Genomic DNA, 17869 nt, shown 5'->3' on the forward strand with positions numbered 1-17869 from the left:
AAGACAACATGGTTAATGTATATCTTAAAATATGAATATTGCTTCTTTGATGCATATGAAATATGAATTATCCCTGAATGTTATTTCTTAATACAAAATGCCTAAAAATATCTTGATAAAACATTTTACCCAAAGTAATGGTAAATTAAAAAATGCAGACTGATTTCTTAATTCATCTAATGTTAGTCTATTCAACAAAATACATTCAGCCCCTACAAAATTTGTGAAACCTGAACCCAAACACTCGGGGTTTCTTTTTATGAGTGCAGGTCCAATTTCTCAATTCACCATGAACAATGGAAAATCTTTTATAGGTCTACTGAGAGTGAGAATCAAAGTATAGATCATTAATGCAGCACATACCTTTGGTTGCTAATAGCTTCTTTTGTTCATAGTCAAATGCCTGAAAATGAAACAGAGAGAAAATATCTTTATTGCTCATCTATCCAATTGTCATGACAATAACTCTGTGATTAGAGAACTAAGGTTTTGACTACGGCCTATGCTTCTTCCTGGAACAACAGGAAAGCTTTGCATAATAACGTGACAGTCATTCAATGCCAGTCCGATATGTGTAAATATGTTTTCAAAACTAATTAATTAGTAATGATAAATGGCTACTTCTGACTTTAAGTCATTAGACTTTAAGATGAGAATTTTTCCTTCAAAAAGAAAAAAAAAATCTTATTTACTATAAATTTTTAGTACATCATGACCCATATAAGCTAAAATATAGTGAATAACCTACAAGTAGTCATGGTGAGTTTCAAAGCATTATCATAATGCTTTCAGGAATCTACTGGCCCCATTTCTTTCTCCAAATCCCCTCTTCATTTAGATAAGCATGACCACAAGTGGCATGATGTCAAGACAACTTAAGACACTATTTAGCCTAATTGGCAGTCTTCGCACTGGAACTGAGATAAACAGCAAACGTATTGCTTTAATCTATAATGACATTAAGTAACATGATAAAATTAAACAAAGCCAACTTTTATTGCATGGGATTTGAACAGCACCATTCATTTAGTCCATTAACCTTGACTAAATGACTATGATGCAGCCAGGTCTATGGAGGGACACAGATTGGTATTTTTAAAGAAAGTAGCCCAAATGTAATAACTACATATCAAATGTTAATCCACTGTTATCAACTTTTCAATTTAGGGACTAGATAAGGCTTGATTTAAGGGTATCCCAAAGGCCTGACCTGAAGGATTAAAAACCAACTGGAAAGGGCCCTTTGACCCTTCTCCCAGGAGGACTATTCCACCATGTGTAGGGTATCCATATAATTTAGGGTCTGAAACAGAACAGTTTTGAGAATAAAATGTGCTGTGAATAATAATTATGATATTATTATAATATAATACAATATATTATTATACCATAAATAATAATAAAAATAAACAGGGGCTATCCCAGACAAACCAGGAAGTACGATAACCCTAAGAATATGGCAGTAAACCAGAGGAGGCAGATTTTTCTTTCTTTGGGTTTTTTTTTTTTTAATTCTATGGTCCACAGGCCACAGGCCACAGCCCCAGCTACTCTGTCCTTCAGAGTGTTTTGGATGTGTTTGGGAAACTTCTTAGATTTTGCTTTGGTCCAGTCGTGCTGACTTCCCCTGTATTGTGTGTTGTCTAGTTAGTGAATTCCCCTCTCCCTCCCTCCCTCCCTCCCTCCCTCCCCACCCTCATCATCATCAAAGAATGCTTTCTTCTGTCCTTAAACCTTTTCTTGAGTTCTTATAATAGCAGTCTCATAATTTGTTCTTTTGTGACTAATGTCACTCAATATAATGCCCTCCAGATTCATCCATGTTGTGAGATGTTTAAAAGATTCATCATTGTTCTTTATCACTGCACAGTATTCCATTGTATATATGTACCGTAATTTGTTTATCCATTCATCTGTTGATGAGAACCTAGGTTGTTTCCATCTTTTTGCTACTGTGAACAATGTTACAATGAACATGGGTGTGCAAATGTCTACTTGTGTGATGGCTCTTATTTCTCTAGGATATATTCCTAGGAGTGGGATTGCTGGATCGTAGGTTATTTCTATTTCTAGCTTTTCAAGGAAGCCCCAATCATTTTCCAAGGTGTTTGTACCATTTTACATTCCAAACAGCACTGCAAAAGTGTTCCAATCTCTCCACAACCAGGAAAGGCAAGTTTTTAAATGATGAAGCTTGATGATGTTTTTGAACTCCTAGGTCTAAATGGCATTTGGGGTTTAAAATCAACTTTTAATTAATAATGTCTATGGCTGAGATGTAGGATGAACCTGGAGTCATTTGTTCAATAAATTTTGAGTGCCTACTGGTGAAAGAGATTGTGCTGAACTTTGTGGAAGAAATACAACAATGAATCAAAAATAATTTATAGCCTCAAAGCACTTACAGTCCTAGAAGGGCTGGGTAAGAGAAATAACTATAAAATAAATCAGGAGGAAGTGAGATAAGTGTGAAAAGAGAGCTGGAGATACAGCACTCCTAGAGCAGCATGGACACAGAGATCATTTTCCACGGAGGCAGTCAGGGAAGCCTTCTATCCAGGGTTTCTAACCGGTTCTTTTAGTTGGAACCCCTGCTGAGAATATGCATTTCTAACGAGTTCCCTGGTGAGGATTTGCATTTCCACCCCCAGATATACTGAATCAGAATCTACATTTTAAACAAGATTCCCCAGGTGATTCTTCTGTACAGCTTCCTGGGAACTTGTTAGAAATACAAATTCTCAGCAGGGGTTTGAACCAGAACAAACTGGTTCAAAGCTCTGCTTCTGTCTTCCTCCCTGTCACCTGTCAATGCTTAGTGACTATTACCATTGGTTTCTTTATGATGATAAAAAAGAGTCAGCTATTCACTAATGGCATAAAATATTTCCATTTAAGTTGAAACTGTACTATCAAAACATTCTCATTCACCTAAAATAAAGACACATGACATTGGCTCAGTATAGGTATAAACCTGACGGAAATGAAGATAAGAACCACAAGACAACTAGAAACCATAAAGGGATCATAAAGGAGATTTGCTATTCTTAGATGGGAGAATTATTTATATTAACTGAAAATAAATTCACCAGAGAAAATGTAACAAACATTTTTTTTTTCCTTGAAACACTGACACATTATAAAGACCATAAAAAAACATTCACCTAAAAACGTATTGAAATGTTCAAATGCAAAGAATTAAAATACAGACAAAAGAACTGAACTGTAGCTTACGATGGACTTACAGAAGTATGACAGTCTTCCATGAGTGGCGCAGTTAGGTGCTCAACTACTAGTTGAAAGGTTGGCAGTTCGAACCACCCAAAGGTGCCTCAGAAGAGAATACTGGCAATTTGCTTCCAAAAGATCACAGCCTTGAAAACTCTTATGGCAGAGTTCTACTCTGCACACATGGGCTTGCCAGGAGTCAGAATCGACATGATGGCAACTAACAACAACTACAATTTAGTTCTATCAATTAATTTTGTTGACATATCTATGACAGCTTTTTTTCCCAGGATTTTGTGAAAATTTTTTCTTTTTTTTTGGAGGTGGAAGGGATGAGTGATATATAAACCTCTTACTGTGAAGTAGGTAAGTCTATCCATTAATTCTGATACTGAAATGTTTATAGGAATCTCTAAAAGCACAAATACTTTCACATTGTGATCTATACAGGAATCAGGTTTCTGAATTTCATGGTCAATAGTCTCCCTTGAGTAAGTAGCCCGATACTTTGCAAATAGTTACAGAGAATGTCCTTATTGAGGAAGTTGTTTCGAATAATCATAAAAATCTGTGAACCAACACAACCATCAGTAATATTCAACGTCTACTTTCAAAGAACTAAAACTTCACATTACTTATAACTATCTCTAAATGGCACCGAAAATTTATCATCTCTATTTTATAGATGAAAATATATGCTACCTATTTATCTAAGACCATGGTGTGAGGCAGTAATACTTAGAAATAAGTCTCTCACATTGATCTATATTCTTTGAAAGTAACAGATGAATAATGTTATTTGCATAAGACTTACTGGCACAGACCCTTTTATGCCATTTGTAATATACTATTTTAAAGACTTTTTGTCACGGAAACTAAATCCTGCATTTCATTTTCAACTTTTACAGCAAAACCAATTCCTAACTACTGCATATATATTTAAGTTTCATATTGATTCCAGCTCAGAAAGAAAACCTAATTTCTGTTCTACTGCTGAACAGCCACCGAATTCTCTACACCTCTAGCCCAGCACTCTGCATCTGGACTGACTTTACTATTTTATTACCATTACCTGCATGTTGACATATGTCGGCCGCGGGGTAAGGCGGGCTCTTTCGGAGTTCTGCTGGGCGGCTGCCGCCCTCTCTGCAGCACGCTCACTCCCAGGAGCCTTCTTGTCAGTCAGTGGGCTTTCTGAAGCACTCAGTTCTGGGTCTGAGAGCAACCGGTCAGTGCTACTGTGAAATAAAATTTGGATTTTAACACTACACTATATATACAAACACAATGAATACCTACTATGTGAATCTGCCATTCTCAATTATTTACATGTATTATGTTATTTACACCTCACAAGAATCCTATGAAGTAGGTAGTATTATTATCTCCATTTTACAGATGAGGGAGGTGCATTACCCAAGGTCACATATCTGGTAAGTGGCAGAGCTGAAATTTTAACCCAGGCATTCTAAATCTAGAACTAGAACTTGAAATGATTTCATGATATATGTTCACACATATCATATATAGCATATATGGTATACTGAGAGCCCTGGTGGCACAGTGGTTAAAGCAATTCACTGCTAACCAAAATGGCAGTGGTTCAAAACCACCAGTGGCTCCATGGGAGAAAGATGTGGTGGTCTGCTTCTGTAGCCTTGGAAACCCAGTGGGGTTGCTATGAGTCAGAACTGACTCAATGGCAACGGGCTGGTTTTGGTTATATTGTATATGGTATGTATTTTTTTTTTTTTATGTATAGAACAGATGTACAGAGAAGAGTTCTAAGTTTTATACATCAAGGAGGGATCACTGACCTATGTGTAAGGGGTCTAAACAGACATCAAGTTAATCTGAAGGCATACAGATGATCCAATTTATGTGTGTGAAATGCATATGATATTGGTAACAAATAAAGGTAGTAGATAAATAATAAGCATTCTTCAAAGACTGTTCAGGATGCATTGGCAGACCATGAACATGCTTCTTACAGTGGGCAGCTGACTTATGACACGGGATACATGAAGGATACAGGCATTTCAAGTTCAAATCCAACTACACATTAGGCTCAAATAAAAATAGGGATAAGAAGCAGTATCAAAGAGCTGATTTGTTCATTTGCTCATTCTTTTATTCATTCAACTATTCAGTTGTGTTAGAGGAATTTTGAGCTATTCAGAAAGGGCTGCTGGAATACAAAAAGAGGAGCAATGAACTTTGCTTGAAAGAAGAGGAGGCTTCACAGAGGACATCTTGCCTGGGATTTAAAGGGCATCTGCAGGTCCACTGGTACAAGAGAACAGGAGAAGAGCAACTCAGAGGGAACAGCACATGCAAAGGAAAGAAAGCGTGCAATGCAGATCACTGCTAGTTTTTAAGCTAGAGCATGAAAGGATCAGACTCGTGTTTTCAAAAAATTAATGGCAGCAAAGTCAAGGACTGATCGGGCTGATAAGAGACTGCAGGCAAGTAAACCAATCCTGGAGTCACAGCTTAATCCAGATGACAGATGATGAGAGAGTTCAGAACACACACAGTGGTACAAGGAGTAAGTATATACTTCAAATACTTCAGTATATGAAAGAAAGCAAAATTGTTTCTCTAAAACTATACTAAATAATATTAATTTGGGGTATTAGTACCATATAAAGAAAAACACAGATAAAGCAGAATTAGGCAAAACAACATCAATAATAATTAACTGACCACGGAGTTTTTAAAAGCAAAAATGATTTTGATAAAAAGGGGAAGGAATAAGAATACATACGCTTATATTTGCTTAAAAAAAAACTCTGGAAGGCGACTCAAGAAATTCACAAAACAACAGAGAAAATCTGGTGGGTGAAGATGGATGGCAGCAAAACTTTTCAACATATAATCATTACATTGTTTTGATTTTTAAACATGTGAATCAAATGCCTATTTGAAAAAATAAATAAAAGGAAAAAAAGTACAGTCAAGCTATGCATGTAATTGTGCTACGGTAAGGGAGAATTATATTTAAAACAATTTATGTATTTATATTCCATGTGATTTACAATGAATAAAACCATGATACTGTCAAGAATTTATTGACAAAGTATGCACAACCTTGGAAAATGATATCTATTGCTTTACAAAGAAATTCAAAGCCAAATGAAGGAGAAATCACAGTGGGAAATTTCAAATAGCAAAAATCAGGTAGTAAAATTACTGAGCTCATTACTGAAGAGCAGAAAATGTTAAACTTCAAGGTGATCCCGATGGTTTAGAGAATACAGATAAAAAATCAATCAACAAAATTGGGGAGGGACTGTACAGAAGATATAGTAAGGGGCAAAAATTACCAGATAGTATTCCTTAGTAAAAATTTAAAAAACAAAAGATAATTATAAAGAGAAACAAGAAAACCGATGGAAGAGCTCAAACTTCATTTGGACCAGAGAGGTCCAAGCACTGAGGTTAAAACAAATTCACCTTGTTATATACTTTCTTTCAAAGGAACCAGGGCTGTTAAGGTGAAAATACATACTGTAAGTGTGAGTTTTTCGTGCCTTGCAATAGTTCTACTGTCTGCCTCTTGGTGCAGGAAACCTTGGAGGGACCCAGCATTTGTTTCAAGTCACCGGCACTTGCAGAATGGGAAGGACTTCGAGGCATGCCTACTTCAACAAAAGCATCATTACAACCTAGAGGAGAGAAAGAAGTGACATTCCGAACGTCACCGTACAGTTGACAATCACCTGCAATGGAAACAAATCAGAGCCCAACTCCGCGGAGACATTAGCCAGATACAGCATAACAACAGCTTTCAACTGCAAAGAGGACTCGTTGACAAATTCAGGCTGTCACAAAAAGTCAAGGTGAAATTTAAAGAGAAGACCCCCATATGTTTTAAAGATTATTTGGGTAAGGAGGTTATTTAAAAAAAAAAAAAAAAACTCTCTTGGGATATGGAATATGTATATACACAGTTGTCCCTTAGCACCCATGGGGGACTGGTTCCAGGGACCCCCACGGATACCAAAATCCACGGATGCTCAAGTCCCTTATATAAAACAGCGTAGTAATTGGAGATAACCTATGCACATCCCCCCCATACTTTAAATGATCTCTACATTACTTATACCAAATACAATGTAAATGTTATGTCAATCGTTGTTTTACCACAATTGAAGGCTTGCTCTAGAAGGTAGCCTTTGTCTTCTGTAAGTTTCCTGAGTTCTTCTGGGAACGCTGATGCTGCCTGGGCATCAGCCAATACCGATTCACCCATGATTTTTAAGTTCTTGAGGCTGTGGTGCTTTACAGAGTGAGCCAGCCATCCCTTACTGGCCTCAAACTCCTTCCTCTGGCTCTCCTCAACCCCCTCACACTTAGACTTTGAGGGATTGTTCTGACCACTTATAACCACTCAACTGCTTTTTAGGAGCCATTTTTTCACAGAAACAAAGGGTGCACGCAAAACAAGTAGTAAACGAACAAGACACTAGGTGAGCAGTACTCAAACAGCAAGTGCTAGGGAGACAGGATCTGTGAAACGGCAGGAGGCTACAGCAGGGATTGCCTATACAGCACTTCATTCTCGGATTCCACATGGCAAATTCAAGTTTCACTTTTCAGACCTTTCCCCTCACACCACTCCACACCCCCTCCCCCATTATTTTCCATCAGCGGTTGGTTGAATCTGTGGATGTGAAACCAGCAGATAATGGAGGCGCGACTGTATATAGTCATGCACTGCACAACATCCATTCAAGCAAACATCCTACCCCTTATACATCTGTGGTCCCATAACTTTTTTTTTTTTTTTAAAGGGTGGGCAGCTCTCCTTTTGTTTGTTATTTTCCCCTAATGGTTTTAATGGAGCCCTGGTGAGTAGTGGTTAAAGAATTCGGTTGCTAACCAAGAGGATGGCAGTTTGGATCCACCAGCCACTCCCTGGAAACACTATGGGGCAGTTCTACTCTGTCCTATAGAGTTGCTATGAGTCAGAATTGACAGGACAGCAGTGAGTTTGTTTTGTTTAATGGTTTTAAAGACTCCAAACCCCTAGAATGAATGAGCAGCAGGGCTCCAGGGTGGACCCCAATCCTAACTGCCTCCCCGTCCCACTCCTGTTCCTCTGCCATCTCCTCCTGGCTTCATTCACCCACCTACCAGCAGCCATGCAGCAGTTTACTTTAGCACAGGGCTCCCAACTCTGAGCAGTTACAGCAGTGGCTGCACGTGATCAGTACATGGCCGCACCAAAAGGGTGGCATCAGCCAGAGCCACCACCACGAGCCATGCTCCTGGAACCCGCACACCTGCTCCCCATCCCGTCCCTGTGGCCACCTCTCCATGCCCTGTACGGACGTGTGTAAAGTCCCGATCCAGCTGCTGGCACAGCCCTGCCCAGCCTGCAGCCACATACCCAGCAAGGTCAGCCTCCTGTATCCAGGCTTTGTCTGGTAGACTCCCACAAGGTTTTAATATCACAGGCTTTACAGGGGTTGACTTATAAGTACGGATTGTACAAGGGCTGCCTGTACATAATATGGTGTTCCCACAACATCCAACTGCATAACATCCTATTTCATAGAACGTATCATGGATGTTAAGTAATCCATGACTGTGAGAGAGAGAGAGAGTGTGTGTGTGTGTGTGTGTGTGTGTGTATATATATACACACACATACATTCATACACACACACACATACATATTGCATTGGGCAAATCTGTTGCAAAAGATCTCTTTAAAGTGTTAAAAAGCAAAGATGTCACTTTGAGGACTAAGGTACGCTGATCCAAGCCACGGTATTTTCAGTCACCTCATATGCATGCAAAAGCTACATAATGAATAAGGAAGACTGAAGAAGAACTGACACATTTGAATCATGGTGTTCATGAAGTACGCTGAATATACAATATGCTGCCAGAAGAACAAACAAACTCTCTTGGAAGAAGTACAGCCAGAATGCTCCTTAGAAGAGCACGTACTTTAGACATGTTATCAGGAGGGACCAATCCCTGGAGAAGGACATCATGCTTGGTAAAGTACGTCAGCGAGAAAGATCCTCAACAAGATGGCTGACACAGTGGCTGCAACAATGGGCTTAAAAACAGCAATGATTGTGAGGATGGCACAGAACTGGGCAGCATTTTGTTCTGTTGTACATAGGGTTGCTATGAGTTGGAAGCAATACAATGGCACCCAACAATAGCAACATATGTATGCATATATACAAAAATATATATATATATGCCCGCATATATATACACATATGTATACACACACCAGAAAAAAACAAAAACAAAAACACACAAATCTGTTGCCATCAAGTTCATTCCATAGGGACAGTGTAGAACTGCCCCACAGAGTTTCCAATGAGCTGCTGGTGGATTTAAACTGCTAACCTTTTGGTTAGCTGCCAAAAGCATAACCACTGTACCACCAGGGCTCCATATGTGTACATACATACCCTAAACCCTGCTGCCGTCAAATCGATTCCAACTCATAGCGACCCTGTAAGCAGAGTAGAACTGCCTCATAGAGTTTCCAAGGAGCACCTGGTGGATTCGAACTGCTGACCTTTTGGTTAGCAGCCTTAGCACTTAACCACTTGGCCACCAGGGTTTCCTACGTACACACACACACACACACACACACATACATATTTATACACGTACTACACATGCACATATATATGGATTCAGATAAATCTGTGTGTGTGTGTATATAACTGACACTTTCAATGAGAAAGTGATTCCTTTCTATGAAAAGCACTTTTCAGTCAATCTTTCACCATGTTCTTTGGAATTTCATTCAAGATACTGTTTCTTCACATTCTTGAGGTAGGATGAGTCACAACTGGTTGGCAAAACTAACTTGAAATCGTCTACTGCACAGGCTCTTTACAACCCCCTTTATCCAAGTAATAAACCAGGCTTAAGTTCAGAAGGAAAGATATAATCCCCAACCTTCCGCCGGGCTCGATTTGGGAGATGCTTGCTCAGACCCAGTCGTTTGTCTGGATGGATCACTGTGATTCGCACTCAGCACTTTCTCTCCAAGTGGTGAAGTGGATATTGCACCATATTTTATATTTGGAGACTGAAATAACAGAAAATAAAATACAGATATGGTCACAATTTAAAATTCATTTCAGGCGAAGGTTTAAAAATGTTACCAGTGGCTTATCTCTTATAAACAGCATAGATCACACTACCCTAGCTGAAGGGTATTACCTGTGCATGTCCATTTAAAGAAGCAGAGATTTTTTTGCCTTCTGTCTGTATACTACTGATATGGACATCAACAGGAGTCAAACCAGGAGGGGGAGACGGAGCCGTGTGACCATAGGTGGGCACTCCAGACAACAAAATATTGGTTAACGTGGCTTGTGCAGTAGATGGAATCATGAGGTGTGGGATAGCAGAAAAACCTGTAACATTTCATGAAGACAGGTATCAGGGCAGGGAAAAACTCAGAATCAACAACTGTTCTTTTCAATAACAAGGAGTTGAAACTTTTTGTTGCTGCAAATTCACATGAGAACATAATTTTGATGCCTCTCTGTAAATAAGTTTAACAATACTATTTAAAACACACACACAACCAAAGGATGTTAAAATGGAAGAACACTTTAGAGAATACATAATCCAAGCTCCTCCTTGTACACAGATGAAAAAACTAGCTAGACTCACCAAGCTAGTCAAACTAGATTTCCTAATTACCAGGTCAATGACCTTCATATGCCTTTGCCATTGCCCCCTGCACAAGCACCCTCTTTTGAAGGCTATATTTCACATTTATTAAAAAAAAAAAACAAAACAGCTTTGTTATGCTTTAACTCATTTACACCTTAAGGATTTTCTATTTGGCTGGAGTATGCTTTGAACTAAAGTTTTTCCCTAAGAAAGCGGAATGACTGATTAACTTCATTTAAAAACCTGTAATACCTAAGAATACATGCCTTTGATTATATTTAAGTGATACTGACCTGTGGCACTTGAAGTACTAGCCAGTGGGGGTGCCCATAATGTGGGGCTGGGGGTGCCAGAACTTGGACTTTGCAAAGGACTGACTGAGCTATTAAGAGCATTCAAGAGTGAGTTCGGGGTAGTTGAAGTGTTTAGAGATAAGGTGGTGGGCCCCAAAAGACCTAGAATAAATGAAGGTAAAGTTAATATGCACATTTATTCAAGATTTTAAAATAAAGACGACACCAATATTGCCATTTGGAATGCATACTGATATAATCTAATAATTTCTCAATATAAAACATGGATCCTTCTTTACTGTTACGTATCTAGGCAGGGCTACTTGAAATCTTAATCATACTGTATTTTTTAAAAGCAAGAGTAGCTGTCAGAAAAAATTTTTTAGACTGCCAAGAGTGTTTTTTCTGCCACAAAATCAATTCTAGTACCTGAACAGGCAGACTGATTTGCTACGGTTATTGCATGAAGTTTTTTATAAAGACAACTGAAAAATGTGCAGAAAAGCGAACCTAGCATAATCGTAACATAGCCACTACCTTCAGCCTATAAGATTGAAATCCATAAAAGAGTAATAAATATCATCAGGACTATGACAGTGGCTCACCCTATTTTCTTAAAGAACTAAACCATTGAGGTGGTGTTGTTCGTTAATTTTTCTATTCTTCGCCTTAGATATAAATACAGTTCTATTTGCTTCTCTCAGTGGCTGCAGGCTAGGTTTCCTTTGTGTCTGGGCGATGCTGGCCTAACCGCTGAGGGATAGGTGCTCTGATTGCTTTAACCTCTCCTTCTCCCTACCCCTCCCACAGGTTTGCAATTACTTTTTGAAAAGCAAACTGGATAATCTTTATCTCTAGGGACCAATGGCAATATTGCAAATGCAAGAGAGAACAAACACATAAATTATAGTCAGCATGCTCACTTCACTCTCAGTGGCATTCTTAATTTAGAAGAACAAACACAGCCACTGAAAATGAAACAGTCAGACCTTGATTATTTATGCCAACAAAGAAAGAACCTGGGTAACAGAGATCCACAGAGTCTAACAACAAACCCAAAATGGATCGATCCACATTTTGTTGCTTTTCGCCTATCTTAGGGCTTGAAGAGGAAAACAAATAGCCTTTAAAACGTAGATCCCAATGGTAGAAAGAAAGGGGACCGGATAATCATCCCCCCAGTGACTGAGAATTGCTGTAATAATAAATTTTATACCTAGTCCAGTGAGTCCGAGGCCTGCTGAAGCTAAGATATCCAGGCTGGGACATGCCAGGCCGGCGGGGCACGATGCTGGGGATGGACTGGTTGCTATGGTAACCCCACTGCTTTCAAGTCCGAGGAGACATTTCCTTGCTTCATACATATTTAAGGCATTTCTCTCAACACTTTTCACAATCACAGACTATGAAAACACATAACGGGGGAAAAAAAGTGACATGCAAGTAGTCTACAAGGAACTGGATCGGGGGAGAGGTAGGGAATATGCTAATAAGAATCCCACTCAGGGGACAGATTACTGCTGTTTTAAAATCAACTTCTAGCCACTTGTTCCTTAAGTTTATTCCTTTCGGGAAAATTGTGAAATGTTAGTCATTTTTTGAGTGTGTCCTGTGTTCTAGACAGTGTGGAAGCTGCACGTACGTTCTGATTCTCACCAAAACCTTATGTGGTGGGAATTACTATTCGTCAGAGTGACAGAGAGGTTAATGGACTTACCCAAGGTCAGGGCACAGCCCTTGAGGCGCAGCAAGGGGAATGGAACCCAGGTCCCTCTCTACGGCCCATTCTCTTTCAACATTAAAACTTTAACCCACTTTATCTCATCTTTACAAAACGAATCAAATGTGTCACCATATAAAGAATGTATAATAACAGTCACTTGCTTCTGACATTTATGGTCTACTGGTTAACTAATACAGCTTGCGGTATCACTATTTCTCCCTGATGACATATCCATGGCCAAACTTATGGTAAAACAAATTTCTAAACAATAAATCCTTTTATTCTCCTCAATGGACTCATCAAGAAAAATGGAAATGTGAACCCCAGGGGAGAAATCCTCCAATGGACAATAAAGAAAATTCGTGGCTGAAGAAGCAGTTAAAACAGTAGATAAAACCGGGGCCACCAAGGCGTAATTAAATGGTCCAGGGATGCCACAGGGACTTCAGCATTCTCACATACCATCTATTTTTTCCTGACTTCTGCTGTTTTCTTACTGAACTCCAGGAATTCTTTTTGTGTCTGTCCATCTTTATAATCACAAGTTCTAGAATGTCCCTTCTGTCTTAATCTTTTAGTCCTGGTAGCTATAGTACTCTAGTCAAGTCATGCGTGAAGTCAAGTATGAAGCTTTATAATACATAAAATTAATGTCCTGGTCTCTAACTTTAACTTATTATACCAAATTCACTTAGAATCAATGTTCTCCCTTCCTTTAAAGTTTTCTTTTGAAAAGAGCATGACTGTTTTTAAGTTGGATAATGAATACATTATTTGTGACAAAATTATATATAATATATAAATATACCATTATGCATATATATTTACAATTTAGAAATTAAAAAAAAAAAAAGGAAGGTACAACTATTTGGTATTTTACCTACTATGATAGCATAGGGACCTCAGTTTGGGTTCAGATACTAGTTTTTTTTTTTCTTCCAAGATTTACAGAAACTTAATACAATTATATTTTATAAAAACTTACATTTTGAAGTTTTTTAAAACACAGAAAACAAAGATCAATATAACATCCATGTACCTAACACCTAAAATTAAATACATGTTAGTTTTTGTTTCTGATAAATTAAAGAAATCAGACATTCCCCCTTGTTTACTTTCCTAGTCCCATTTTCCTTCCTCCTGTCCCAAAAGCTACTCATCATGAATTCAGTATACATTCTTCCAGATAATGCTTAGCACTTAAAAAAAAAAACATATAAATAAATGTTACTATTTACTACGTGTTATAATGAATCTTGCTTTTTTCACTCAACAACATTCCTGTCCTTTTGGCTCCTGCTGCAAGAATTGTTTCAAGGTGTATAGCTAAACCCAGAATTGATGGTGGCAGGGTATCAACGTTTTCAGTGTGACCAGATGGTCCCAATTTGCTCTTCAACATGGTTGCACCAATTTACACATCAACATTAATGTTGGAGCATCCCTCTTTCCTCACATTCTCCTTGGCACTTAACATCATCAGATTTACCCACTAATTTTTTATTCTACACATAGTCATTGAAGCTTTGCAACATCACAGAGGAAGGGCTCCGAAAGAAGGCTGAACTTGGACAACTCAGTACTTACAGTGGCACAGTGGTAGGCACATAGTAAGTACATTAAACGCTCTTAGAGCTGCACTGGATACGTACATACACACACAGAATGCAATGCTTATTAGCCTTATCAACTCTTTGGTAACTTGGTAAAGCTTCAAGTGACCAGATTGCAAGTTAATAAAAACGTTTTCTTTCTTTCTCATATATTTACAGGAAAAAAAAATTGTTACTAAAAATGGACTCCAAAAACCAACACATATATGTATACTATATAGAATTATCAGTTATGTATATGCAAATACACTCATGTGCATGCAAAATAGGACCATATAGCTTATGGTTCTCTGGGTCCAAACTCTGAACCAACCTTGCTGGGCTGCTTTGGCTTTGGTTTAATACTGATGAAGACATCGAGCTGCTCCATCAGTTGAGCAATGAATTGTGGATCTACTTCAATTTCTTCCTTCATATCAAACATCAACACAAGAGGAAGACAGCCCTAGAAAATGTCATAATAGAATGTGTAGGAGGTAAACTGTTAATCATTTAAACACCAGATAATTTAATATGCCTACAAATAATGCAATATTTTACATAATCAAAGAGTAATATGAAGTATTAAAGCTAAATCACGTACTTCCACGTTGCTTGGATAGCTGGTGTGGGGATAATGTCGAGGAATGGAAACCATTTCGTGTGATGAAATTACACGTGTCTTAAGTTTCAGTTTTTGGCCCTGAATTTTTTATCCACTTTCCACTTTGAAAAATTCCTCCATTTCTCTGACTTCAGTTTTGTAGCGATGCTAGACACTAGATCCATAACCAATCAGGGGCACTAATATCGTGCCCTTGCTCAACAACTTGCAGTGGTAGTCTTTTATTGCCTCTTGAATGAAGTTTACACGTGTATCAGCATCTAAAGATCTCCACACTCTGGCTCTGTCTTGGTTGTTCTACCCCAGGTCTATATGTCTGTCCCTTCCTCCAGGCTAGGCCGGGCTCTCAACTAACTTTCCAACAGATTTTGTATGTTGGTATCTTAATGCATCAAAGGCTTCTTCATCAATCCAAGTCACACTTATCTTCTGGTGCATCTCAAACCTTGACTCCTTCCTGAAGCAAACTGCTAGTATTGCCTTTTCATTAAACCATCTTACTTTTTAACACTGCAGAGTTTATCAGTAATTTTTTTCTCTGTTGTTTTCTTACTGACTTCTAATATACTGAGTATAGGAATCATATCACACACTTTTTCTGATTCACAGAATACTCAGTGCTAGCCCAGTGATTACTTGATTCTGTACACAAATACCAGAAGTTACTGTCAAACAAACTAGGATTAAAATGAAATCATTATGCTCCATTTCTCTTGAAGAGTGATTTTTTAAAAAAGGAACAGTGCTATTTTTTTTTTAAAGTGATCCTTAAAATATAAATTAAAGCCTTTTAATGTATTCCCCTCTCCCTTACTTTTCTCAATATTATGCAATAATGTGTCTCACTGCACACTTATATTTTTGGTGCATAAAACATAAAAAGTAATCATAAATAATCCTTGGATATGCATATGCTACCTGACAGTAATATATTAAAAACAGACTGATAAAGTAAGCTCAGCTGAAAAAATCATTCTGAACCAAATTTCTTTAAGTTTTGATTATAATCCTTAATGATTACAATAAGTTGTCATCTGCCAGAGGGATGCAGTCAACATTATAAACATGGATTTCCTGAAAGTTTCTAAAAAACAATTTCTGCAAGTTAGTAACAGCAAAGGTCATACTTGAAGCTTACTGATTCGAATGTCACTAAAGATCAAGAACTGAACAGGAAAGCACAATAGTGTTTTCAGTAAGTAAGCTGAGCATTATGTTCCTCCATTTTGTTATTACAGGTAGTCCCCAACTTACAATTTATTCAAGTTACAATGAGCCACACTTAGGGACGTTCCTTTTTTTTCTGTACATCTTACCCTTTGTGGTATGTACTATATACAAGGTTTCACCGTGTAATTTGCTGATTTTATCATTCTCAGATGTTCACTTGCAGGTGTTCAATTTTATGATTTACTGTTCAAAACACCTCCATACAGATTTAGTTTCCTAAATGAAATAAGGGACTTCAGTTGCTTGAAAACATGGACTCAAATGCCGATCGCTTTGCAAAAGTTGACAGACAGATTCAGAAAGCAGTGAGTTGTTACTGTGGAATATATGAAGAAAAGTGGAAAAGGACCAAACAGGCAACTCTCACTCATTTTCTGACTAGAAGCACCATCCCCATTTCCAGGGATAAACCAGATGATCCAGAACCTTCCACAAGTGGAGTTATTACCACGGCTGACAAAGAGCCAATGTCATCCAACTCTTCTTCATCATTGGAGTACATTTTTATGATGTTTGTATTTTTTATGTATGTGTATTAAAATATATCTAAGTTTACATGTAATGTTTCCAACCCCGAGAGACATACAGAGATTGGGTTTATAAAGATGCTAATAATAAAACAAAAACTAAAAAAATGAGGTATTCGACTTATGTCAGAACTGACTTATGACGGAGTCATTGGAACAGAACCCTGTAGTTAAGTTGGAGACTACTTGTATATATCAACCTACACAATGGGCTTTAAAATGAGTGTAAAATCCAAAACCCAAACGTGCTGCCATCAAGTCGATTCTGACTCATAGTGACCCTACAGGACAGAACAGAACTGCCCCATATGGTTTCCAAGGAGTGGCTGGTGGATTTGAACCGCCAGCCTCTAGGTTAGCAGCTGAGCTCTTAACCACTGCACCACCAGGGCTCAAAAAATAATGAGTATAGGAAAGATGAAAGTATTGCAAATTCTAAATTAGAAGCTCTACTGAATTAGCATCTGTAACTCTGCTGTTTTTTTCTTCAGTTAGTGACATTCAGATTCATGTCTTAAATAGTATTTTTTTGAATTGTGTCAGAGATTTAGGAAATGTACAAATGCTTCAGGCTACCAAAATTTATGTCTTTGAGGCTGAAATTTAAAAGATATTTTTAAACTAAAGACTTTCTTTGTCAAATATAAGTGCAAACTAATGCTATATTACATGACAAATAAAAATAATCACCTTCTACCCATGCCACAAAATACAGTCAATTATTGTGACCTATTCTGCGTTTGGAAATGCTGGTGGCATAGTGGTTAAATGGTACGGCTGCTAACTAAGAGGTCAGCAGTTTGAATCCGCCAGGTGCTCCTTGGAAACTCTATGGGGCAGTTCTACTCTGTTCTATAGGGTCACTATAAGTCGGAATCGACTCAGTGGCAGTGGGTTTTTTTTTTTTTTTATTGTGTTTAGGCTAAGTTTAAAAAAAAAAATACTGCAAAGACATTACTCACCTAGTCAATGAAATGAAG

General features: G+C 38.0%; 1 protein-coding gene across 2 annotated transcripts in view; it reads right to left on the reverse strand.

The window, feature by feature from the left end:
• The window catches only part of BICC1 (BicC family RNA binding protein 1), a 341517-nt gene that overhangs the window by 24930 nt on the left and 298718 nt on the right, over nucleotides 1-17869 (reverse strand). For both annotated transcript variants that reach the window (XM_049855570.1, XM_049855571.1), the window contains exons 9-16: nucleotides 14842-14973; nucleotides 12409-12595; nucleotides 11193-11354; nucleotides 10438-10634; nucleotides 10171-10303; nucleotides 6740-6896; nucleotides 4301-4466; nucleotides 364-403 (exon numbers count right to left, since the gene is read on the reverse strand). In XM_049855570.1, the coding sequence (XP_049711527.1) occupies nucleotides 364-403; nucleotides 4301-4466; nucleotides 6740-6896; nucleotides 10171-10303; nucleotides 10438-10634; nucleotides 11193-11354; nucleotides 12409-12595; nucleotides 14842-14973 (1174 nt within the window). The remainder of the gene's footprint in view (nucleotides 1-363; nucleotides 404-4300; nucleotides 4467-6739; nucleotides 6897-10170; nucleotides 10304-10437; nucleotides 10635-11192; nucleotides 11355-12408; nucleotides 12596-14841; nucleotides 14974-17869) is intronic.

The sequence above is a fragment of the Elephas maximus genome, chromosome 16, assembly GCF_024166365.1.
Source record: "Elephas maximus indicus isolate mEleMax1 chromosome 16, mEleMax1 primary haplotype, whole genome shotgun sequence".
NCBI classification, from domain to species: Eukaryota; Metazoa; Chordata; class Mammalia; order Proboscidea; family Elephantidae; genus Elephas; species Elephas maximus.